The sequence below is a fragment of the Callospermophilus lateralis genome, chromosome 8 (genome assembly GCF_048772815.1).
Source record: "Callospermophilus lateralis isolate mCalLat2 chromosome 8, mCalLat2.hap1, whole genome shotgun sequence".
Lineage (NCBI taxonomy): Eukaryota > Metazoa > Chordata > Mammalia > Rodentia > Sciuridae > Callospermophilus > Callospermophilus lateralis.
Window position 1 is genome coordinate 86,133,072 of NC_135312.1, and position 26,083 is coordinate 86,159,154.

At 40.5% G+C, this 26,083-nt stretch overlaps 1 protein-coding gene across 2 annotated transcripts; it reads right to left on the reverse strand.

The window, feature by feature from the left end:
* Window positions 1–2,603: 2,603 nt before the first annotated feature.
* Cyp2u1 (cytochrome P450 family 2 subfamily U member 1) lies at window positions 2,604–25,820 on the reverse strand. Of its 2 annotated transcripts, XM_076864683.2 has the most exons (6): window positions 25,273–25,820; window positions 10,544–11,179; window positions 7,668–7,829; window positions 6,250–6,417; window positions 5,130–5,335; window positions 2,604–4,309 (listed from the first exon to the last, which is right to left on the reverse strand). In XM_076864683.2, exons 1-5 carry the CDS (start codon window positions 25,763–25,765, stop codon window positions 5,157–5,159), a joined length of 1,638 nt encoding a protein of 545 aa, XP_076720798.1. In that variant the 5' UTR covers window positions 25,766–25,820; the 3' UTR covers window positions 2,604–4,309; window positions 5,130–5,156. The 2 variants fall into 2 exon arrangements, with proteins under 2 accessions (XP_076720798.1, XP_076720797.1); XM_076864682.2 differs by having other exon boundaries at window positions 2,604–5,335.
* Window positions 25,821–26,083: the final 263 nt, after the last annotated feature.

Here is a 26,083-nt window from a genome sequence, read left to right on the forward strand (position 1 = left end):
GCCCATTTTATAATTGGGCTATTTGTCCTCTTGCCATTGAGTTGTGTGAGTTCCTTATATATTTTGGATATTAACCCCTCATAAGATGTATAGTTTGCAACTATTTTCTCCCATTCCATAAGTTGCCTTTTCACCTTTTTGTTTTCTTTGCTGTTCAGAAGGCTTTAAATTTAATGTGATCCTACTTGTCTATTTTTGCTTTTTTTGACTAAATTTTTGGTGTCATATCCAAAAACTGCCAAGACAATGTCAGGAAGTCTTTCCTTTCCTCTTTCTTCTAATAGTTTTTTTTGAGGGGGAGGTTCGGGGGCCGGGAACCGTGGATTGAACTCATAGGCACTTGACCATGGAGCCACATCCCAGCCCTATTTTTTATTTTATTTAGAGACAGAGTCTCACTGAGTTGCTTAGCGCCTCGTCACTGCTGAGACTGGCTTTGAACTTGCAATTCTGTCTCAGCCTCCTGAGCCGCTGGCATTACAGGCATGCACCCCCAGGCCTGGCCTCTTCCAGTAGTTTTAAGTGCAATTTCAGATCTGATGTTTAGGTCATTAATCCATTTTGAGTTGATTTTCACATGTGGTGTGAGATAAAGGCACCAATTTCTTTCTTTAGCATGTGGATGTCCAGTCTCCCTACACCAATTACTGAAGAGACAAGCCTTTCTCCATTGCATTTTCTTGGCACCTTTGTGAGTCCAGGTTTGCTGTAAGTGCATCATTGGATTCTCTCTTCTGCTTCACTGGTCTACATATCTGTTTTCACTGTCAGCACCATAATGTTTAGATCATCAAGGCATTTTATTATATTTTGAAATAAGGAAGTGTGATATCTCCAGCCTTGTTATTTTTGCTCAAGATTGCTTTGACTATTTGTGATCTTTTGAGGTTCCATATGATTTTCAGGATTATGTTTTCTTAGCCTGTATAGAATGCCATTGAGATTTTGTTTGTAACTGCATTAAATCTGTAGGTCCCTTTGGGTAGCATGGAGGTCTTTAATATTAATTCTTCCAGTCATGGGTGAGGGATGTCTTCCCACTTATCTGTGTTTTCTTTAATGTCCATCATCAGTATTTCATCATTTTCAATATACTAGTCTTTCACCTCCTTGGCTAAGTTTATTCTTAAGTATTTTATTCTTTTAGTTGTTAATATAAATTTGGTTTTCTGATTTTTGGATGATTTTCTGATTTTCATATTGATTTGGTATTCTACAACTTTATTTGGTTAATTCTAACAGCTTTTTATTGAGTCTTTGGGGTTTTCTAAATGTATGATCATGTCACATTCAGAGAAAATTTTCCTTCTAGTTTGGATTCTTTTTATTTTTATCTAATTGTTTTGGCTTCCTGTACTATGTTGAATAGCAGTGGTGAGGGTAAGAATTCCTGTCTGTACCAGCTCTTAGAGAAACAGCTCTCAGTTTTCCCCCTATTGATTATGTATTCTGTGGGATTTACACGTACAGTTTTGTGTTGGAATTAAGTTCCTTTTGAGTCTATTTTGTTGTGTTTTATAATCAAGAATGTTGAATTTTGTCATAAGTTTTTTTTCTATATCTATTATCATGTGACTTTCAACTTTTATTTTGTTAATTGTGGTGTATCACACTGATTGATTTGCATATTGGGCCATCCTTGTATCCCAGGGATAGTTCCTATTAGGGCAGAGTACAATGTTTTGAATATGCTGTTGAATTGGTTTTTTAAAAATGCCCACTTTGGGAAATGATATTGACCAAATTATAAGTTATATTATGTGTCTGTGTAAGTATGTAACCATAAATCCCCACTGTTATGTAGAATTATAATGCATCAATAAAAATATGGAAAAAGAAGAAAAGTAAAAAATAAATGCCTATTTGATCTTCAGGAAGTGAGAGGGATACTGATGCAGAGGGTCAAGGCACCAGGCAGCTTCTAGGGCTCTGATTATGGTCTTTTTGTTGGATTAATGGTATTTCAATTAGAAGATGGAAGGCAACTGTGTTCCTCTTTGATCAATCTACTCTTTAAGTAGATAATGGAACTTCAGAGAAATCCCCATCCAGCATTTGTAGATCCTCATGTACCATAATTTTAAGTAATCAGCATACCAATGCACATCTTGAGGTGACATTCCCTAGATAAGGTCAAGAGACAAGCACTCAGTACTCTGCCACTGTGTAGATCTGTCCTTCTCTTATACAGTGCTGGGTTTGGATGTGAGATACGAGAAACTTGGGCTTCCTTATTTATCTTTCCGTATCTATTTTTTTTTAATTTTAATATTTATATTTTAGTTTTCAGCGGACACAACATCTTTGTTTGTATGTGGTGCTGAGGATCGAACCCAGGCCGCATGCATGCCAGGCGAGCGCGCTACCTCTTGAGCCACATCCCCAGCCCTGCTTTCCGTATCTTGTGATAGAATCACTTAACTTTACTCTGGGGCATATTTTTAAAAGAATTTCCCTCCTGTCTAAAGACCATGCCAATACTGTATTGCGGCCATCTCTCTTTGAAGGTTTGTTTCCTCTGTCATTTCTTAACATGCCATTTGGCAAAAACAAAACTTTGTTAGGAATTAAAATAAAACAAAAAAATCAGACATGACACTGTCTCCATAAAAACAAAAAGTTTAATAAATGCACCCAAAAGTATAAAATATGAAGACTAAAAGTTAGATATTAGGCAGAATTATAAAATAGAGTACAATTACTTTCATAGTTCAGAGAAACCATGAAATGTCAAATTGAAGAATGTCAGTGTATGAGAAAAACATCAACCGTCCTTCAGTCATGTGCCATATAAAGATATTTTTTAAATGCTACAGTTAGAGGCATTGTATTTAAAAGTTTAATAAACTTCTGATTCTGACACAATGTCATGGAAAACAGATCTCTTTGGTTAGGAATACCGAAAATCCATCTATAAAGAGTAAGAAATTTGCTAATGCTGTTATTAGTTCCATTCAAAAAAGCATATGAATTTCATTTCAGGAACAAACTGTCCCATTGCAGTATAGGATAATCAATCTACACAAGTATTGCCTTGTCTAAAATCTGTACAACCTCTCCAGTTCTTCTGCATTTAGTCTATTAGCTTTTCCCTTTTTATTAAAAATAAAATTCTTAAGGCACCTAAAGATTAGCCTGTACTTCATCTACCTGTATTGCAAGTGCTTAATTATATTTATAAAGAGCAAAAGAATGGTATATAGATAATACAAAGAATGTAGAGTCAAACCAAATCAATAGTTGATTACATAATATTCCATCTTTTCTTGGGTTTTTATTAAGCAGAATTATTTTCACTCCTTGAACATGCAGGAGTCTGCCTAGGAATGTGCTCAAAGGAAAAATCCAGCCTCACGTTCAGAATTGCCCTGGAATGCCATTCATGGACTAAGAAGATCTAAGTACCTAAAGTGGTTAATGACAGATGAAGAAGTCAGAGGTAAATGAGATCTGGTGTCTTTACTGGTCTGGAAAACAGAGTCAAGTTCAGTATTTCATCTTTGGCTCTTTTCTTGCCTTCTTAGCTATTGGGAGTAAAAGCAGTCACTCCTTCCCTCCTTGAGGAAAGTAAGTATGAGGCCCATGGATGTGGCCCAGGCTCCAGCTGCTGGGAGCTTACATTCTGTTATATCTAAACACATAAGGCATCATTCTAAGTTAGTTTAGAATGGTTGTTTTAAATGAACAAATGTCTAGTAATTTTTTAAAAGCTGGCTTAAACCAACATTAATAAATAATACATACTGATTTTTTAACATCAGCTCTAAGCAACAAAAAAACAACCTGTAGCATTCAAATGGGATGGGGTATTCCCTTAAGCAACCTTCTTAAAATTCATTCACATGTGGACCGGGCAAGGGGCTGAAAGAGAGCAACAGTGCTACATCCTTGCCACAAGGAGTCAGTCTGGGCTGAAAATGGCTCCAGCTAACTGGGGCGAGCTACAGGCTCAAGAGGTGGTAGTACTGAGAAGTGGCTCAGAGAGCACTCTCCATCACAAGGACTAGTGGTGCCAAGGGATGACACTTCTTCACCAGGTGCCTTAAGTTCACTAGGCCTCAGCTTTATTAGCTTCAACCTGGCACCCTTTTAATGTGGCAACCATAAACACACACAAAGCATTAGGAAAGGCTCAAAAATACAGTTGTTCATATTTTATCATGATTTCTTCCACATAAAGAATATTATGGGAAAATCAAGGAAAGGGCCAGTTATTCTTTGAAGTACATCCTCACTGGAGGAAATACCAGCATACTGGGCAGGACAACTCTTCATTGCACAGGACCACTTTGCATACAGCATCCCCATCCTGCATGTCAGTAAAAGGCCAGGAGCAGGACATCCATCATCATGATGAACCAAAAAAAAAAAAAAAAAAAAAAAAAGAAAGAAAGAAAGAAAAAAAAGAAAATGCACTCACATATTTCCAAACATCCCTGGAAGGGGTTACCACCTGGGATGAGAACTGTTCTTCTAGAGGGATCTTCTTTATTAAGAAACAACGTAGTTCTTTTAATAAAGAATAAGCACACCTTCCTGTATTTGTCCTGTATTCAAGGATCAGCCATAGAGAGCCTGGTGGCAGGGAGAACAGGAGAGGACTCTAACCTACACCCACATCCATTCTGATGACAGTGTCCAAGGGTGGACGCCACTTTCATATTGTTGGAGGTCTTAAAAAGTTGGGAGGTAGATCTTCTACCTCTTATTTTCATCTCTAGACTTTTGGTCAAAAGATATGAGGATGGGGATGCTGTATGGAAAAGATATGAGGTATTTGACCTTCCTTAGTGCTGAGAGGTAGAGAGAAGGCAAGTGTTGCAACCTTCATTGTAACATGATGGATGATGGAGGCCCTGAGGGATGAGAAGATATATTCATTGGTGGATGCCATGACAACTAAAAGCCAGAGTTCCTGCTTCCTGATCGGGTACTTTGGTAAATTAGATACATGTGATACTAAAGTATCCTGCTGAGGAATTCTCCAAGATGGAAGCTCCCATGAGCTCTATCTTCTCTCCAGCTACTGTTCTCTTATCTGAGTCTAACCTGGATCCGCTAAGGTGCTGGACCCACTGTCAATTGCAGTAGTCAGATTTAGAAGAACACATATTTAGGTATCTGTTTACCTTCTCTTTTTTAGGTATCTGTGTGCTTCATCTCTTCGAAATGATTATATTAAATGGATAAGGAGCTGACGTTAGACCAAATCTTCCAGTCAGATTGGGCTTCTTAGAATCCTTAGGTAAAGCAAATGTGAAAGTCTGCATCAGGCTCACAAACATGAGGAATAATTCCATCTTTGCCAGCTGCTCTCCCATGCATACCCGCTTCCCTAAAAATGAGATCAGAAAAAAAAAGTAAAGATTGTAATATCATCCCTTTCACTATTTCTACAAGTACGAATTTATAAGAAATCTCTAAATTTAGTACTTTAAATGCACATGGGAGAGTTTTAAAATTGCCAGTTATACCATAAAATCTCCCATGGTGTATATTAATCAAAATTTTTGTATACCAAGTTCACACTTTCACTCCTACTAATAAAAACCTATCATCTAGACAGGAACCGCAGACAGATCCAATGTGCAGCTACCCTGTCTTTTCCACACGTACTTATGTCTTTCCTTTACTGTCACCTGGAAGATTAAAGGGGGAAAAGTCAGATTAGATTCTTTGGAACCTTGCTTTTCCATAGAAAGGATCCACATTACTAATCTGGAAACCCAAAAGGACCTGGTGAGATTAGACAATCCCCCTCACCCATCAGCCTACAGGTCACAAGTTTCTCTTAACTCCAATGGTTTCCTGTGACCCAAACAATAGCCTAGACAGCCCAGAAAGGAAGATTTCAAGGCATAATTAAAGATCAAAAACCAACTGCCTTCTTTTTTTCTTTTTTAAAATTGAACCCAAGGCCTTGCACATACTAAGTAAAATGTTCTACCAGTGAGATACACCTCCAGCTCTTATTTTGTTTTAAAATTTTGAAATGAACTTAGAGAAGATGCATTATCTAAATTATTTGCCTCTTACATTATCTTGTCAATAAAGAGGCATTCTTAAAACAACATAAAATAATAAAAGATTGTTTTTAGTTCTGCCTCCCCCCGACACCCACCTTTGTGTGGGAGTCAAACCCAGGGATTCACGCATGCTGTAACAGAGCACTTACTCTACTGTGCTCCCAGACCAAAGTTCTACTTCTTTTTAGACTTATACCATTAACAAAACAAAAGTTTGACTGACCTATCCCAAATGGAATAAAGAATTCTTTTTTTAAAAGTTGTCCTTGGTCATCCAGAAATCGATCTGGGTAGAAGTCTTCTGGTTTCTCCCAAATGGTTGGGTCTCTGTGTACTGACCATAAATTGGGTAAGATCAATGTTCCTTTAGGAATGGTGTACCCTTGGAGCACTACAGCAAACAAACAAAAAAACCGCACAGTGTTATTCAACGTACTTGTTAGTTCACTAATAGTTCTCCCTAACTACCACTATCTGACCAAAAAAAAAAAAAAAAGAATCTAGTTTTGTATCTATCTATCTATCTATCTATCTATCTATCTATCTATCCTTGCCATCTTAATTAGCTGAGAGTAAACTGTGAGGAACTTTAGGGTAGGGATAAGATGTTAGTATGGCATCCTTCTACCCATACCATCCCAGGATCTAGCCAGAGACGGGACACAGTAAGTACTCTGATATGTGTTGAGTTAATGCATTCAGTCAAACCATAAAAACATTATGATTAAGTGAAAACACAAAAACAAAAACAATAGAGCATCACAGATGAACTTTCCCAAAGAATCACAAATTCCTGAGAATCATATAAAACATATCTGTTTACAGGGTCTTTTACATCTACAGATCAATCTGATGAGGAAGGTAAATGAAGATAAAGGGTGTACAGGAAAGTCAGCCCCTGCTCTTACTAGCTAACAAGTTAGTTTGCACTGTAAGAGTCCATTATCTAGGGCCAGTGCCCAAAAGACACCATGCACGTTGGAGAGCATCTAATTTGTACCAAAAAAATGGTTAAGTGATCCAACATCATTTACAAGTAACTGCTTGCTACAACTGTCTTGTAGTACATTCAAGCCCACTGAATTATGCACTATCTCTAAAGATGGTAAATTCCTTATTAATAGGGATGTTCAAAGACATCTGGAAGTGACCAACTGGGCATATTTCATGGTCAGTAAGAAGTTGAAATGAGAGACCCTAGACTCAGAGGGGCTCCTTCTAATTCTTTAACATTTATACTTTAGTTGCAGAATTTAAAACATTGAAGTGGGATAATTTCCAGCTAAATCCTTCATTTCCCGACATTTTGACCAGCTCTTCTGACTTCCACGTTGAGGACTAGAGATGCCTTTGTTAATTCTGGAATTGTTTCCTGCCAACACAGCTGACTGAAATGGTGGCACTCTTTGTTTTGCCAGGATAAGCTCTGAAGGCTGGAGAGCTATCAGTCACACTCAGCTAGTGCTGGAATGTCAGTGCAACTAAGGACGGACAACTGAGGGCTGAAACATCCCCCGGAGAGTCCATTATCTAGGGCCAATGCTAATTCCAGTGCTCACCGTGCCTCTCACCCCAGCTCTACAGGGTCTGGGGGCTGTGCTCCCCCCAAGGTCATCCAAAGGAGAAAGTCCCTGCACTTACCTGTTTTCTCTGAGGTCATATGAGGAACGGCGAGTGGCACCACCACGGTTAGCCTCTGCACCTCCATGATGGTGGCTTCCGTGTAGGGCATCTGGGCCTTGTCTGTGAGGGAAGGAGGTCGGTGGGGACCAATGACCCTTTCAATTTCTTCATGAACCTTTTCTGCGTAAAAAGGGAAGAATCAACCAGAAGTTGAGCCTGCACCCATGCACACTTCCCTTTACCACTTACACGTGATTGACCAGCTGGCAGGGCAGGGAAGTGCTGTGCCAAGTGGAGACAGCTATCCCCAGGAGGTTGTACCATGCTAGCGGGGACTTTTAAAGGAGGACAGCAGAACAGATAGAGGGACAAAGGAGTAAGCACCTGGATTCAGGAGCACCCCGAATCACACTCTCATGTGAACAAGAGCTTGACTCTCTGAGCTGACTGTAGCAATAGTGTTAGCTCAAGATGGCCTCCAGTGAACCCTGTTCCATGAGGTTTGCTATTACTGGGATCTGGAATATCCCCTGAAAGCTCGTGCATTAAAGGATTTTCCCCCATAGTGTCACTAAGAGGTGGTGGAAACTTTAAGTGGTACCTAGTGGGAAGTTCTAGTTCAAAGGGGTGATCTTGAAGAGGGCAGTGGAATCCTGCCCCTTCTTCTCTCTTTCATATTCTGACCATGAGGTATGCTTTGCTTTAGCATGTGCTCCCTATATGACGTGCTGCTCTGCCACAGGCCCAAAAGCAATGGAGCCAACTAACCATGGACTGAAACCTTTGAAACCATGAGCCAAAATAAAACTTTTCTTGGTAAGTTGATTGTCTCAGGTGTTTTGTTACAGTAACAGAAAACTGACTAACACAGGGTCCTTATCCTAGTACATTCCCCCTCACATTTTGTAGCAAGTTGGTACAAGTTGTGATCAATGAGAAGGGAGAAGGTCACTTCTGAGATTAGTCTTTGCCACTCATTCTCTCAAGTCACTCACTCTGGGGGAAGGTAGTTGCCAAGTTAAGTATCCTTATGTAAAAGGTCAGAGTAGTCTGTAGCCAACAGTCATGTGGATTGTCAACTTAGAAGTGGGTGCTTCAGTCCCTGCCAAGTCTGTAAACGACTGTGGGCCCAGCCAACATCTTGACTGCAACTCCATGAGAAACTTTGAACTAGAATCATCCCAGACAAGCTGTTCCTGGATTCCTTACCCTCAAAAACTACATGAGAAAATAGTTATTGTTTTAAACTGCTAAATTTTGGGATGATCTGTTATTCAGCAATAATTAATATAGGTCTGCACCAATTCTACCCATGGTAGGAAAAATAACAGCCCCTCCAAGATATCCATACCCTAATATTACCTTTGGTACTTTGTAAATATGACATGTTACATGATATCTTCTTCCATTTTCTGTAGCTCTAACAAAATACCTGAGGCTAGGTACTTTACAAAGACAAGAGGCTTATTTAGCTCAGAATTTTGGAGGCTGAAAGTCCAAGATCAGGTTAGCCCCATCTGTTTGGCTTCTGGTAAAGGCCCCTTCAACTGCATCACAACATGGAAAATGACATCACAGCAGCATCGCATCTGAGAGGGAGAGATCGTTCAGCAAACAGGAAGCCAAAAGGATTCAGGGGCAAACCTGCTCTTTTTATAATACCCACCCTTGCAGGAACTAATTGGTCCTATGAGAACCACATTAATCCCTTAAAGGGTGCAGCCCCACAACTCCATTACCTTGCTCTAGGTGCCACCTCTCACAGGTTCCACCACCTCAACCCTGCACACTGAAAACCAAGCTTCCATCACATAAATCTCTGGGGGGACACCTTCAAACTATACCTAATCCATGGTACCTGACAACAGGGACCACGTTGATGTGATTAAGTTAAGCTCCTAGAGGTGGGGAGATTATCCTGGATTATGTGGATGTGCCCAACCAGTGCAGCCATATTCTGCATAATGATGTTTCAGCCAACGACAGACCCACGGACAGTGGTCCATAAGATTATATTGCCTAGTGACACTGTGGCTGCCTTGTTGTAAGTGCGCTCTGTGATGCTCGCCCAATGATGAAAGCACCTAATGAGACATTTCTCAGAACACGTCTCATCGTTAAGTGACACAGGGTTGTACACAGGTTTGAAGGTCAGAAAGCCTTCCCAGTTGAGTGCAGAGGCCCAGGGAGATCTGACTATGAAAGAATGGCCAGAGATGTGACATGCTGGCTGTGAACTAGAGGAGGGAGCCAAAAGTCAAGAATGCTAGGAAGGGCAAAGAAATGGATTCTCCTCCAGGGTCTTGGGAAAAGAACTGTCAACATCTTGATATTTAGTCCAGTGAGACATATGTCAGACTTCTAATGTAGAGAGCCAAATGATAACAAATTTGTGTTCTTTTAAAGACACCAGCAGCAATAAAAACCAAAGGTTATATCCTGTTATAGCAGCATAGAAACTAAGACACCACCCTTTCCTCTTCTCCTATTTCCTGTTGCCAGTGCTCACTATCTATTGGTCCTGATGTGGTGCAACCAGCTGTGCTACTTTCATGAGCCGCTCTAGGCCTCTGTCTTCTGTTTTCAAAACCAGGTGAGTAGGTTCAGAGGAGTGTTATGATCCCCTTCAGCTCCAAAATGTCCTACCACTGTACATTCCATAGGTAACAGACCTGTGGAGGTTAAAGGGGGGGGGCAGTTAAGACAGGAGTCCTACTGTCTACAAACTCGGGGTTTCACATGCACTTTGCACCAACTCCCTATGGGATGCAAGCATTGATTTCCTCATCCAGCCTGAAGATATTGCTTAGTGCCTGAAGTCACCAGATCACTAAGGTTGCTAATCCTGATTTCAATAATCTGGCTTTGCTATGAATAAAGAATTTATCGGTTACCTTGCACATCAGGGTTCAATGACATATACAGCAGGCACCACAGCAGAGAGTTTGTTGTGGTATCTGTCCCAGCAATAAAAAGATCCCCGATGATATAGAATAAGTAGTCTTCATTAAAACTACTGTGGCTATTATTTTTCCTCTCTTTCTCCATGTGCAGAAGGTACATGTCTATGAAGTCCTGAGGGTTCTCACCATCCAGAGAGTCTTGATGGTCTTTGATGATCTGTTTAAGGAAAGTGGTTATGTCCTTTTCAATCAGTCTTAATTCCTTGTATGGTCCAAAGGGAAGGTAATACAGCCAGGGGCATATGTTGATCAGGAGGAGCTGGCTGTTGAGGCAGATTTCTAACCCTCGTGACATGAAATCTAGCATCCTCTTGAACTCACTGTTGGTATAATCAAAGCGTCGTCCAAAGCACAGGGAGCAGATGATGTTAGAGACGGCGTTGCTGAGGATGGGGAAAGGGCTGAAGGGATTTTCTCCCTGCTTTTGCATTTCCTCCTTCACATACTTGAACTCCTCAATAATCTTGGGCTCCAAGCTAAGCTTTCCCAAGCCAAAATGGCGAAGAGTGGAATGAGAGAACTTCCTCTGTTGTCTCCAGACTGGGCCATAAGGTGCGAAAACAACCCCTGTAAAAGGACACCCGAGAAAGGAAGGTGAGAGAGAAGGGTGCACAACAAGACTGAACAGGACCTGCAGGGGCTTATATTCTGCAGGTTTCAGAGCATTCGTGCAAAGTTCATAAACGGATAAAGACCACCGGTCAAGAAGGATGACTAACAAAATTTAGTCATTGAGATAGTAGTTTATGTTTCTCATAACGACGAAAATCACTTCCACTTCAATTGGAAGAATTTGCTATAGAGCTATTTTGCCATTGATAATAATTCTTGGTAACATGAAGAGCAAAGTTTCAATGTCCAAAACTACTCTGTGCATTTAAAAATCTTTCTATTTCATAAGAGTGAATCCATGCTTAGAAAATCTATCAAGCCAAGCTGGGTGTGGAGGCTCACACCTGTAATCCCAGGGTTTTGGGGGGCTGAGACAGGAAGATTGTGAGTTCAAAGCCAGCCTCAGCAATGGTGAGGTGCTAAGCAACTCAGTGAGATCCTGTCTCTAAATAAAATACAAAATAGGTCTGGGGCTGTGGCTCAGTGGTTGAGTGCCCCTGAGTTCAATTCCTGATAGCCCCCCCCCCAAAAAAAAAAGCAAATATATCAAGGCAGAAACATCCATGAGCAAATCATCTATATTCTAAACATTAGCAACAGAGGGATAAGTACGGTAACAGATGAGGGCAGAGACTATCTCTGATTGTGTTCGCCATTAAAATTCCAGCTTCTAGAATACTGCTGGGTACACAGGAGGAACTTGCTAATTATTAGCTGAATAAATGAGCAGCACAACTGGATTAAAATTACTAGCCTTCAATGTTTAGAATCTTGCAATTGGCAAGTAATCTTAAATATCAGTGGTTGGTAACACTCCTCTTTTATTTATTTATTTTTCATTTTAAATATATATTTTTTAATTTGTTCTAATTACACATGACAGTAGAATGCATTTTGACATATATGGAAGTAACTTCTAATTTGTCTGATTGTACATGATGTACAAGTCATGTAATCATATATGCACATAGGGTAATACTGTCTGATTCATTCTACTATCCTTCCTACATCCATACCTGCTTCCCTCCCTTCACTTCCCTGTCTAGTCCAAAATACCTCTATTTTACCCACCCCTTATTATGAATTACCATCTGTATACCAGAGAAAATATTTGGACTTCAGTTTTTTTTCATATAGTTATTGGCCTATTCTGGCTTCTTATTCTAATAATTCAAGTTTCTAACAATTTGCATGCCTGAAAATGTATTTATTCCACCATTGCACTTCCTCTGAATTTAGAAGACTGTGCTAAGACTTGATTGATGGAGTTATAAAGTAAACACATTATTTCACTTAGCGCAATATTCTCCAGTTTCATCCATTTACTGGAAAATGCCATAATTTCATTCTTCTTTAAGGCTCAGTAATATTCAGTTGCATATATATATACCACAGTTTCTTTATTCATTCCTCTAATGAAGGGCACCAAGGTTGGTTCCATACTTTAGCTATTAGGTAACACCCCTCTTTTAAAAATATCTGCACTCATTAAGTTCATTATAACTACTTGATTACTTGATTCTCACTTGCTCATCTCCCACCATCAAACCCAACAATATTATTCCCAGATGTATCAGTTGTTCTCAAATATTTCCCGTTTCCTGTCACCTATTTTATCCTCCTGGTTTTCATGGTGTGCTTTATCATTTCAGCCAGTTCTTCATCCTTCCCATATCATTTCTGAATGCTTACTCTGTGCTAGGAAATAGGATTGCAGGTACAGTTGAGGATAAAATACAGACCCTGCTAGGTGGTTAAGTCTTCTCATACTCTTTAATACTTTTATAAAAATGCTTTTCAATGTTGAGCATCCATGTGGTCAAATAAATCATATGATCTGTCTATCCTTTGTTTCTTCCTGGACTCTTCCAAATGTGTACAACTCTGAAGTGGCCGCTCCCTAGGTTTCCCATCATCACTTGGGGATTTCCTTAGGACTCTTCTGTGTCGGAATCCATTTCCTGGTTCCTATGTCTTCCTCTTTCTTGTTTTACTCCCAAATTTTGCTGAAGTACTTTCTCTAGTAGTTCCAAGAAAAAATGCATGGAAGGCCAGTTTCTAACAGTTTGCATGTCTGAAAATGTACTTATTCTACACTATGGCACTTCCTCTGAATTTGGAAGACAGCGCGAAGGCTTGATGGATGTCATAAAGTACGGACATCTTTGACATAACTAGACATTGCTAAGTTACTCTCCAAAGTGAGAGCGTACCAAAAATGTACCCACCAGAAGTAGATGAGCATTCTCATTTGTTCCAAATAGTTGCCAAGTTGCCATTACTTGATATTTGTCAACATTATTATTTTTGCCAATGGGAGGACTGAGATATACCTCATGATTTCTATTTGCATTTCTCTGAGGGTTAACTGTGGCTCAGCGCAGCTTTTCATATGGTTACCAGCCTATTTTGGCTTCTTATCCTATGGGTTTATGCTTATCAACCGTACAATTTTCTTCTTATAAATTCTAGGTGCACGGCAGATCTCTCACCACCTGCTTCCCACCCCCCCCACTTACGGTATTTGATAAACAGGAAGATTTACACTTGCATTTATCAATCTTTTTCTTTATGATACGTGCTGTATATCTTACTTTAGAAATATCTTCCTGCCATGAGCTCAGAGAGACACTATTTTCTTATAAAACTTGAAATTCAGCTTTTTTCCCCATGTTCAATTCTCTCTGCCTGGAATTATAATCATGTTAGGTGTTTCTACCTAAATATAAAACTAAACCTTTTTTCCTCCATGTAGATGCTCCACTGTTCAAGCACAATTCATTTAACACCTCTCTCACCCCTGGCATCTGTAACGCTGCTTCTGTCGGGTTTCCTACATACTGGTTCTTATAGTTTAGATTTGAGGTGTCCTCCAAAAGCTCCTGTGTTAATACAGGAATATCCAGAGTTGAGATGATTGGATTACGAGTTGTGACCTAATCAGTCCATCCTAGTTCGAATGGGCTGAGTAGGTGGTAACTGTAGGCAGGTGGGGCGTGGCTGGAGGAGGTGGGTCACTGGTGTGCCCCGAAAGGGTTGTTCTTCCTGTGGCCCTTCCCATTCACTCCTAACCTCTCCCTCTCCCCTCACCCTTCTCCCACTCTCTGATTCCTGAGGCTGACATGAGCTGAGCAGTGTTTCCTCACTGGGCCCTTCCTCCATGATGTGTGCTTCATGGACTGACCTCTGAAACCCTGAACCCCAAACAAACTTTCTCCCCTCTGAGCTGTTCTTGTAAGGTATTCTGATCACATTGATAACAACACTGATAAAACATCAGTTTATAGGTTTTCTATTCTGCTACATTGGTCTATTTATCAATGTTTAAAGATGATGATGATGATGATGATGATGATGATGATGATTTTGATACAGGGGATTAAACCCAGGGCCAATTAACCACTGAGCCATATCCCCAGCTCTTTTTTTGTATTTTATTTAGAGACAGGATCTTGCTGAGTTGCTTAGGGACTCGCTAAATTGTTGAGGCTGGCTTTGAACTTGAGAACCTCCTGCCTCAGCCTCCTGAGTTGCTGGGATTATAGGCATGCACCACTGCACCCAAGATAAAGCATATTATCTTTTTTTTAATATTCATTTTTTAGCTGTAGGTGGACACAATATCTTTATTTCATTTTTATGTGGTGCTGAGGATCAAACCCAGTGCCTCACGAGTGCTAGGCGAACACTCTACCACTGAGCCACAACCCAGTCCCAAGCATATTATCTTAATCATTTATTTTATAATAAGATGCAGACTTTTTAATACGTATTAAATCTAATAAGGAAGCCCCCTTTCCTCCCTCAAAACCTTGTTTTTCAAAATTGTTTTGGGTTATTCTTGCCTTTTTACTCTTTTATGAATCCTTTAAAACCAGCTTGTCATGCTTTGTAAGAAAGCTTTTGGGATTTTTATTGAAAATGCATTTATAGGTTAATTTAAAGAAGGTTTATTGACTTCTTTATGATTGTTGGACTTGCTTGCAATCCAAGGATAAATATAAATTTGGTTAAGATGTTTTAAAGCTTTTTAAAAACAAAACATTGCTGGAGTATTTTCTTAATTAAAAAAAAAACTCATAAAGGAAAATGGCCTATAAGTCCCCTGTTTTATGCTGTACTTTTCTAGATATATTGACTTCCTGAAATGAGCCAGGGTGTAAGCTTTTTAAAAGCATTTGTCTAAAATTAAAATGACTTGTTCCTCTTTTCTTTTTATAGTACATAAAGTTGGTCTCTAACTCATTAATTTTCAGACTGCCCCCCCCAATCAATGTTTTTGGGTTTTTTTGGTCCTGGGGATTGAACTCAGGGGCACTCAATCACTGAGCCACATCCCCAGCCCTATTTTTTTTTTTTTAATTTTATTTAGAGACAGAGTCTCACTGAGTTGCTTAGTGCCTCACTTTTGCTGAGGCTGGCTTTGAACTTGTGATCCTCCTGCCTCAGCCCCACAAGCCACTGTGTCAAGCAATAATTTTAAGCTCTACATTTATCTCTGGGTACCACTTTAGCTGCAATGCACAATTATCATTTGAAGCTTTTTAAAAAATATCTACTTTTTAGTTGTAGTTGGACACAATACCTTTATTTTATTTATTTATTTTTATGTGGTGCTGAGGATCGAACCCAGGGTCTCGCACGTGCTAGGCGAGCGCTCTACCGATGAGCCACTAGCTCCATTTGCAGGTATTTTTATCACTGAGAATAAATAATTTTTTCTATAAGCCTTAATGGCTACCTGAGGTAATCTGTCTTCCACGGTTTTTTGTTGTTGTTTGTTTGTTTTTAATACTGATTTTTGACATTTGATGAGACTTGCTTTTCAGCCTAATTTTAATAACATTTTCAATAAAATAAGGAAGTGGAGGAAACGTCTCCACAGAGGCTAAGATTGAGAACTGGACATTTTTAATGACAAGCTGATGGCAATAAAGTTCAACAGACAAGAGGGGACCGGGAGGTGGTGGCTGGGAAGGCCCAAGGTGAGAGGCAGGGGCGGGAATCAATGGCCTCAGGATCACAGGCTCTGCAGGACAGACAGCCAGAGTGGCTTTTCATCTTAGGAGTGTTTGGCAGAGGGTCAGCCACATCTTGCAGTTGTTGACATCTTTTTTCTTAGGGCTGAAAAGCAATGGTAATTATAGATGTAGACAAAAACATCATTTGCAGCAGGATAATAATATTAAAAAATAAAAAATGACTCCAAAGCCAAAAATCAGGACTCTTGGTCGAGAATGAAAAAACACACGGGTTTACCAGAAAGACCAACGAGGCCATAAAACCAGGACCCAGGAAGGGAGGGTACTGCCACCTCAGAACCCTTTCCACCTTTCCCTTCTCTTGAAGTTTCCTGCTTTCCAACTTCAAACCAGATTTTCCTTGAAACAGGTGATCCCTTGAGATTACTTTTTTCCCAGTCTCACAACCAAAGTAAAGCCCTCTATTTCCTTTTTCTTTCTTTCTTTCTTTCATTTTTTTTTTGTGGTGCTGGGGATTGAACCCAGGGCCTAGTGCATCAAGGCAAGCACTTTACCAACTAAGCATATCCCCAACCCAAGCCCTCTGTTTTCATTGAAAAATTCTGGGGAAGGATTCAAATGCTTCAGTCAGGTATCCCATGGTGATACCAATTTGGGACACTATTTACTTCATGGCTCAAGGTGTCCAGACTCAACTATGAATACAAATTCTTATCCCAAAACTATGTGAGGACAGAACTAAGCTCTGGAGCCAAGCTAGGTGCCCTTCAACAGCTGAATGGAGAAAGAAATTGTGATATATACACACAATGGAATACTACTCAGTTATAAAAAAGAATGACTTTATGACATTTGCCAGTAAATGGATGGATCTAGAGACTATCATGCCAAGTGAAATAAGCCAATCCTAAATAACCAGAGGTTGAATGTTTTCACTGATATGTGAAAGATAAACCACAAAACGGGGAAAAGAGAAGGAAAGAAAAAAAGTTCAGTAGATTAGACAGAGGGGAATGAAGGGAAGGGAGTGGGGACAGGAATTGGAAAGACAGTACAATGGGAATTTGATATAATTTTCCTATGTACATATATGAAAATTCCCAAGTGAACTCTATCATCATATACACCCACAAGAATGGTGTCCTAGTTAGAATAAGATATATTTCATGCTTGTATAATTTTATCAAAAATGAATTCTTTACTGTCATGTATAACTAAAAAGAACTTCTCCCTTCCTCCAAACCAACAAACAAAAAACTACAGTTGTGAATTTTAGAGTTCTGCACCAGACTGACCGCTGTTAGAAAGAGATGAAATATTCTGATGAATCCATCTTTTAATCAGTCTGTCCCTCAACTAATGCTGTGGTTAGGGACATGAGCTAAGGTTAAGTTATGGCATCTCCCATTCCCACCACAGTTAAAGAGAACGAGGACGGAGGGTACAGATAAAAAGTTCCTCAGAAGTGGGTAGCCTCATCGGAGGAACAGGTGGCCAGGCAGCTGTAACACAAAACCCCACCTCCAACGGAAAAAAGAACAGGCTAAATGGAGTCCAACACATCCTCCCAAGGGGTACAACACAGCTCTGAATGATTTTATAGGAGATATTTAATAATATGGAAATATGCTAATAATACTTTCAGAGATAGAAGAAATGTTAAAGACTAGGAAGAGTATGATTCCATTTTGAGTAGGCAAATATATTTTTAAAATACATGTACAAATACAAACAAGACTGGAAAGTAATACATAAAAAATCAATAATGACTACCTCAAAATAATGTTAACCATAGATAATTTTTAAATTTTTTCTTCCCCAGGTCTTATTTTCCAATAACAAACATTTATTATTATAATAATGAAATACTTAAAATATATTAGACATACAATTCTACATTGACCACATGTACATTTTCTACCTAGTGGAACAGAGAGTGCTCTCTGCTGATGACACTTAGTGGTTCCTTCTGCAGGGTCGCAGGGGTGCTCCTATTAGTGGAATCCAGGCCCTCTTTATACAAGTAGCAGACAACTATTCTGCACATTCAGCAACTTATTTTCCTTATTAATTTTCAAATTACCCAGATGAAATTTTATTTTCTATTCATCTTCACTTCCTAATTTTACTTTGCATCTTGTCCTCCTTTGAGGTATTCAATACTGAGTAATAGATCCCTTACTTTTTGAAATTTTTCAAAATCCCCTTTGCCTTCCATTTTTATGGTTTTGGCAATTTGCTTGGGCTCTTGTTCCAAGCCTCTAGCACTTTCTTAATATATTAAGTGCTTTCCTCCATTTTTGTCAGTGATGTTGTCTGAGCCAAAGTTTTCAACCATCAAATGAATATTTCATTTCCCACCTTCACAATCAGTACCTCACAAATATGTGTGGCAGCATGCTTATAAGAGTAAAAAAATGAAAAGTACCTAATTTCTATCAGCAGTAAAATAGAGACCATTTTGTGTATTTCACTTACTTTAATACTGCAAAACATAATATTTTTAAGTAAAAGGCTAGAGGTAGAAAGATACTTTAAGTATCCAGTGTATGTAAGCTAAAAAAAATAAAATTAAATTAAATTAAAAAAAAAAGCTAAATGGGCTAAGTAACTGAACAGACACTTCACAGAAGAAGAAATACAATTGATCAACAAATATGTGAAAAAAATGTTCAACATCCCTAGCAATTAGAGAAATGCAAATCAAAACTACTCTAAGAGCTGGGTGCAGTGGTACATGCCTGTAACCCCAGTGGCTTGGGAGGCTGAGGCAGGAGGATCATGGGTTCAAAGCCAGCCTCAGCAACAGCAAGGCACTAAGCAATTCAGGGAGACCCTGTCTCTAAATAAAATACAAAATTGAGCTGGGGATGAGTGGTTGAGTGTCCCTGAATTCAAGCCCCATACCAAAAAACAAAAACAAACAAACAAAAAAACCTAAGATTTCTTCTCGCTCCAGTCAGAAAGACAATTATCAAGAATATAAGCAACAATAAATGTTGGCAAGTTTGGGAGGCCATTCTCGCACATGATTTGAGTTACCTCCCTTGCTGGGTGAGAGGCACTTGCTTAGAGACATCTTTGTGTCCAGAGCTTTCCCCGCCCTTCTCAGGTCCAAGGGCTTGTCCATGTGGAGGTGTATCTGGCCACTACCCCTAAGACCCAATTGTCTCACCTGACCTTGGGATGCTGCTCCCTAATTTTCACTGGATGGGATTTTCCCCAGAATTTTTTGTTCCCCAATAAATGTCCATTCCCTGGCGTGTTCTCTCTCTCTTTCTCGCTAGCCTCTTCAGTAAACCTCACTACTCTAACAGGTGGCTTGAGGCTGGGGGTACCAGAAGCCGTCCTGGAACTGGTTTAAAGGTAATTAGAGTCTGTGTCTTTAATTCAGACTCCCTTTTGGATTTCTCAGGTAGCCGAAACTTCACTTATGAAGCCTGTGCTGGCGCAGGCTAAAAGCAAGAATATGAGAAAAAGGCACACTCATACATTGCTGGTGGGACTCCAAATTGGTGCAACCATATGGAAAGCAGTATGGAGACTCCTCAGAAAACTTGGAATGGAACCACCATTTGACCCAGCTATCCCACTCCTTGGTTTATACCCAAAGGACTCAAAAGCAGCATACAACAGGAACACAGCCACATTAATGTTTATAGCAGCTCAACTCACAATAGCTAAACTATGGAACCAACCTAGGTGCCCTTCTATGCCCTTCAACAGATGAATGGATAAAGGAAATATGGTATATATACATGTAATGGAATATTACTCAGCCTTAAAGATAATGAAATCATGGCATTTGCTGGTAAATGGATAGAGCCAGATAATATCATGTTAAGTAAAATAAGCCAATCCTAAAAAAACAAAGGCTGAATGTTTTCTCTGACATGTGGATGCTAATTCACAATAGGGGGGTGGTGCAATTGGGAAGAATAGAAATATTTTGGATTAGGCAGAGGGGAGTAAAGGAAGGGGAGGTGAAGTGAGGGGAGGGGGTATGGGGTAGGAATGATACTAGAATGAATTGGACATTATTACCCTATGTGCATATGTGACCACACGACCGATATGCTTCCACATCATGTACAACCAGGAGGAGAAGTTATACTCCATTTTTGTATGATGTGTCCAAGTGCATTCTAGTGTAATGTATAAATACTTAGAACAAATTAAAAAAGAATCTGAGCAAATCTGAGCAGAGAATGAACAAATTTATATTGCTTACTGAATTTTATATTTCAAATAACTAATAATAAAATGTGACATGCACATTGAAGAAACAACCACCCTCAAAGTGAAGCACTGCTTTGCTATCCTTGGCTTTCATTTTGTAACTTCTTTTTCTTTTCTTGGTCAGGAAAAGAATCTGGTAGATTAATCATAGTGAGAGACACAGCTAATACAGAATATCTTTGTGGGCTATTGAGCTGTCTAATCATGTCTAGTCAACTGGTCTAATTTTGAACAGAAAAAAAATATAATAAATATCACCTCACATTCTAGAACTTTCTTGCAAGTGCTGAGTCAACTATTTATACATCCCTGTTTATGACACATCCCCTTCTCTGCTAGCTTCACCAACTTTAGCAGCAAATTCTCTCAAAATGTCATATATATTTAATAATGTTATTGGCCTCTTAGTCCTAATGTCATTTATTTTCTATTTTGATCTACACATCTTAGTTTCTGGGCAATTTCTCATTTTACTTTGTTGACACTTCACTCTTTTTAAAAAAATTTTATTTATTTGTTTGGTGCTGAGGATCAAACCCAGTGCCTCACACATGCTAGGCAAGTGCTCCACCACTGAGCTACAGCCCCAGCCCTCCACTTCACTCTTGAAAAAGTTTCTTTACTGTCTACATTTTCTTATTCAAATGATCTTTCTCTGTTCCAAGTTAGGTCCACAAGAATCTTTGTATCATATGGTCCTCCCTTTGCATTATATCATCAGATATCTTCACCAGTCACACAAATTTCTGTCATTAAATCTTTCACAGCATTCACTCAGCACATATCCACCAGAGCAGCATTGCCTACAAACTCCTGTCTCTTGGAGGAATGCATGCTGTAGCTGAAGTACTAAAGCACTAAGTTACCCTAGGCTCCCAGCTCTTTCCCTAAACAAAGAGGATCTAATAATAAGCAGTGATCCAAGTAATGCTTAGAAATTACCCTTATTATAGATTTTAACCAAACAGCACTGTGACAAACTGTTTCGTTCAGAGCTGGGCATAAAACTGTTAGGATCTGAAAGAAGAAAACTGACTTCCTATTTTAAGAAATCCAGGAAAAGAGATAGAAACACAACACCAATTATAACACAGTGTGATGAGTGTATCAACAGATGCTTGTATGCTTTGTTCATTTTTGATTACCTCTCTATACCAAGCAGTGAGGCCCAGTGGTTAACAAGAGGAACAAAACCTTTGCCCTCTACCTCTAACATTCCAGTGGTGAGTAGGGGTGGAATAGACTAAATACTTTTAAAGTTTGTAATGAGTGATACACGAATGAGTGAAAATAAAGGGTGGTATGTATAAATAAGGGAAGTGACTAAAACGAAACTGAAAAGTGGCAACTGGCCTGAGAGGTGTGAGGGATGGGAAGCAGCCAGTCAAGTGAAGATATTCTGATGCTGAGGTAACAAATGCAGTAGCCTGGGTTGGCACAGGCTTGGCAGGAATGTGTTTAGGAAGGCCAGGCTGCAATGTACAAGCACAGATGGTAACTGACTTATAATGGTTTGTCTTATGATGGTGCAGAAGCAATGGACATTCAGATAAAACTATACTTTGAAAATCGTGTGTGTGTGTGTGTGTGTGTGTGTGTGTGTTTGTGCATGCTAGGTGTTGAACTCAGGGCTTTGTACATGCAAAGAATGCACTCTTCCACAAAGTTACACTCCCAGTCCCTGAACTTTTACCTTTTTCTACACTGGCAATGTGTAGTATGATACCTTGAAGATCCTGGCAGCAGTGAGCTGCAGCTCCCAGTCAGCCATGTGATCAGGAGGGCGGATGACCAAGACTCTACAGTGTGCTACGTTGCTTAGCTATGATGTTGTTTGTAGTAAATGCATTTTTGACTTATGATATTTTCAACTTACAATGTGTCTACCAGAATGTTACCAATCATAAGTAAATAAGTATCTGTAAATGGACAGTAGAAAGAAAGAGATAAAAGTCAAAAAGGCAGGCAGAAGCCAGATTCTACAAGGCATAGTAGGTCAAGTATAGAACTAGGAGAAAATTAGCTTTGGCTGGAGAGAGATGTGGTTTCATGATTTTTAAAAAGATCATTTTGGGGGCTGGGGCTGTAGCTCAGTGGCGGAGTGCTTGCCTAGCATGTGTGAGGCCCTGAGTTCGATCCTCAGCACCACATAAAAATAAATAAATAAAATAATGACTACTGTCATGAACAAATAATTAGAACAAATATAAAAAGATTTAAAAATGAAGGTATTTGTGTATTCATCTACAACAAATACACACGCACATAATAATTTTAGCTGTAGTATGGAAAAAGAATAGCATGGAAGCAAGTAGTCTAGTCAGGAAGCTTTTGAAGTATCAGATGAGAAATAATGATAGCTTGGATGCTTACAGTGGGGAGGGAAAAAGGGGGTGCAGGACCCTTTATTCTACAGTTGGAATGAACAAGGTTTGTGGATTGACTGGAGGGGCATGGGATGGGTCTTAAAAGGAAACTGTGGTCATAGAGAAAAGGGAAGCTCATCTCTACCTGGGGACAGGGAAGCATGTCAGAGAACACAGTATTAAAGAAGTAATATTGAAACACAGTCTCAAAAGTAGGTATGAAAAAAAGAAAATAAGTATCAATGATATGGAGAAATTGGAACACTGTGCCTGGCTGGTGGGAATGTAAAATGTGCAGCTACTGTGGAAAATGGTATGGTAGGTCCTTAAAAATTTAAATAGAATCATATGATCAAACAATTCCAATTCTAGATGCATGCCCCAAAGAACTGAAAGCATGAATGCAAACAGATATTTGCACACCCATGTTCACAGCTGCATTATTCATAGTAGCCAAAAGGTGGATGAACCCCAAGAGTTCATGAGTGGATGAATGGATAAACAAAATATGGCATATACATACAATGGAATATTATTTAGTTTTCAGAGGGCAATTCTCATATATACAACAATATGTATGAGCCTTAAAAATTATACCAAGTGCAAATTTTTAGCTGCAAAAGGAAAAATGTATGATTCTGTTTATATGATATTTAGAGTAATGAAATTTACAGAGCATGTGCACAGTGGCACATGCCTGTAATCCCAGCAACTTGGGAGGCTGAGGCAGGAGGATAGTGAGTTCAAAGCCAACCTCAGTGATTTAGAGAGGCACTAAGCAACTCAGAGAGACCCTGTCTCTAAATAAAATATAAAAAGGGCTGGGGATGTGGCTCAGTAGTTAAGTACCCTGGGTTCAATCCCCAGTACCGAGAGAGAGAGAGAGAGAGAGAGAGAGAGAGAGAGAGAGAGAGAGAATGGTAGTAGCCAGAGGCTGGACCAAGGAAGGGGAATGGGTTCTGAGAAAGAAGTAAAAAAGAGTTCTGTGGATGGATGGCAGATTACACAGTAATGTGGATATACTTGATATCACTAAACTGTGCACTTAAAAATGGTTAGGATGGTAAATTTTATGTGTCTTTCACCAGTATTTAAAAAGAAAAGCAGGTAGGATTTGTCCAAGCAGTCACCAAGATCAGGAGAATCCCAAGTAGAAGCAGCTGCATGTGTGAAGACACAGAGAGGGCGAGGTCTAAACTATGATGCTTGTTTTCAGGAGGACAATTAAGGTATTATGGTAATTATGATTGTTTAAAATCTTGATATAAAACTCTGGTGTATCAGCTCCTAAAAAAACCCCAGAATCTCTTCCTGCCACAGACAGGGAATGCCAGTTCATTTACTTAAATACTTGTTGAGCTCCTACAGGTGCCAGACAGCAATAGCTCTGTTCTCCTACATGTCAGCCCAGTGATGAAGACCTACATGCAGGACCAAGGTTACAAAATTATGTAGTCTCCATTTTGGTAAGTCAGTGAAGGAAAAGTATAAGAGCAACGAAATTGCTTCTAACAAGGGGGCCTAACCACTGGACAGTGGGGTACAGGAAGCAGGAGGAAAAATTTTTAAATTGACACTAACTGATGGGTAAGAGTGACTGAGACAAAGAAGTTTGGGACCTACCAGCCAATAAGGCAAAAGAGAAAAGTGATTTAAAAAAAAAAAAAAAAAAAGGGTGTGTGTTGGAGGGGATGGGGGTAAAGGAGGGGTAAGAGGACACTCTATTCCACTGCAACAGACAACATATTTTCTGAACTACAAAACTGAGCTATATAGATTCCCATAAACAGGAATCAAACAAGCTATGAATCAAAGCATTAGATTTGCTAACAGACTCTGAGAGTGTTTTCTGGACATGCTATGGGAAAATAATTCTGCTTAAGCTTCTGCCCTCAAAACTCATAAAGTGAAAAGAATATCCTTTTTTATTTTTTATTTTTATTTTTAACCCAAGGGTGTTTTATTTACCACTGAAGTACATCTCCAGTCCTTTTTATTTTGAGAGGAGGCACGGTCTTGCTAAGGTGCTGAGGCTGGCCACGAACTTGGTATCCTCCTTCCTCAGCTTCTCTGGCATTACAAGCGTGTAGCACCACGCCTGGCTATTCTCCCCTCCTAACAAGGCCAAAGGTTTTAAACTTTGGGATCACACACCTTGTGATCCTCCCCCCTTCACTCAACTTCCCCATGGGTTTCCTACTTTTGATCTTGGAATCTTAACAGCCATGCATCCCTCAAACTTGGCAGAATCTTAAAGACCCAGGATGGTAGAAGGGCCGCTGCCCCCACCACCCGTACAGGATGCAGGTGTGCGACGGGTTGTGTGCAGGTGGCAGGAAGGGGCTCGATGCACCACCGTTTGGGCGCACCTGGAGCCCCATCTGCCACAGGACTGCCATCTAAACACACCCTTGACCCCTCACCCCTACCCCAGGTCCCGGCGGCAATGGGACCTGCTCACCCTTCTCCTTGGTTAACATGGAAATGAGGGGCACCCTCGGGCGGTCGCTGAAGACCTCCGCCTGCTGTACCAACGCCTCGCGCACGCTGTGGAAGTCGTTGAGCACCACCACCAGGTAGTGGCCGATGAAGAAACTGAAGATGTTGCCGTACACACGAGCCAGTTTTGCCAGGATCACCTGCGGGGCCTGGGTCGTGGGGTCCATCCCTGCGGCCCTCGCAGTGTGGCTCACCCAGCCCTGTCGCCGCAGGAAGGGCGGCAGTAACACGTGGCCAAAGTTGCCCACCAGGGGCCAGGGCGTAGGACCCGGGGGGATATCCCGCGCCCGGTGCCACCGCACCCAGCTCCAGCTCAGCAGCGCGATGAGGCCGCACAGCAGCAGCAGCGCGCCGCCGCTCGGGTCCAGCCGCAGCAGTCCCCGAGTCGCAGGCAGGAGATGCATCGTCCAGGGCGGGTCGTCAGCCGGGAGCTGCTGCTGCCCGCGAGAGGACATACTCCACACGCCGGCGTCGGCACCCGCAGCAACCAAGTTCCTCTAGGTGACCCAGGCGCCGTGTAAGCAAACGCCCGCCCTCGCCCGCGGCCAGCTCCGCCTGGGAAGGTCAGGGGCGGGGCCTGGAGAGCTGAGGGCGCCCTGGATTGGCTGCGCCCAGCACATTCTCCCCGCTTCCTCCAATCAGCGGCGCTCGAGCGGAGCCTGGAGAGGAGGTCGGCGGGTGAACTGGTCGCGCCTTCTGATTTGTCCCAAAGTTTCACCCCGTGTTTAGGTCGGGCTTGATGGTGACAGCCCCTGAAACTAGGATACTGCAAC

Excerpts from the sequence above, each read along its gene's own strand:
- Cyp2u1 (XM_076864683.2), bottom strand. The coding sequence starts at position 25,765 with ATGTCCTCTCGCGGGCAGCAGCAGCTCCCGGCTGACGACCCGCCCTGG. Across the intron at positions 11,180-25,272 it reads CATGTTAACCAAGGAGAAGG|GGGTTGTTTTCGCACCTTAT; the intron begins GTGAGCAGGTCC and ends GTCCTTTTACAG. Across the intron at positions 5,336-6,249 it reads CTTTATTCCATTTGGGATAG|GGAAGCGGGTATGCATGGGA; the intron begins GTCAGTCAAACT and ends TCTCATTTTTAG.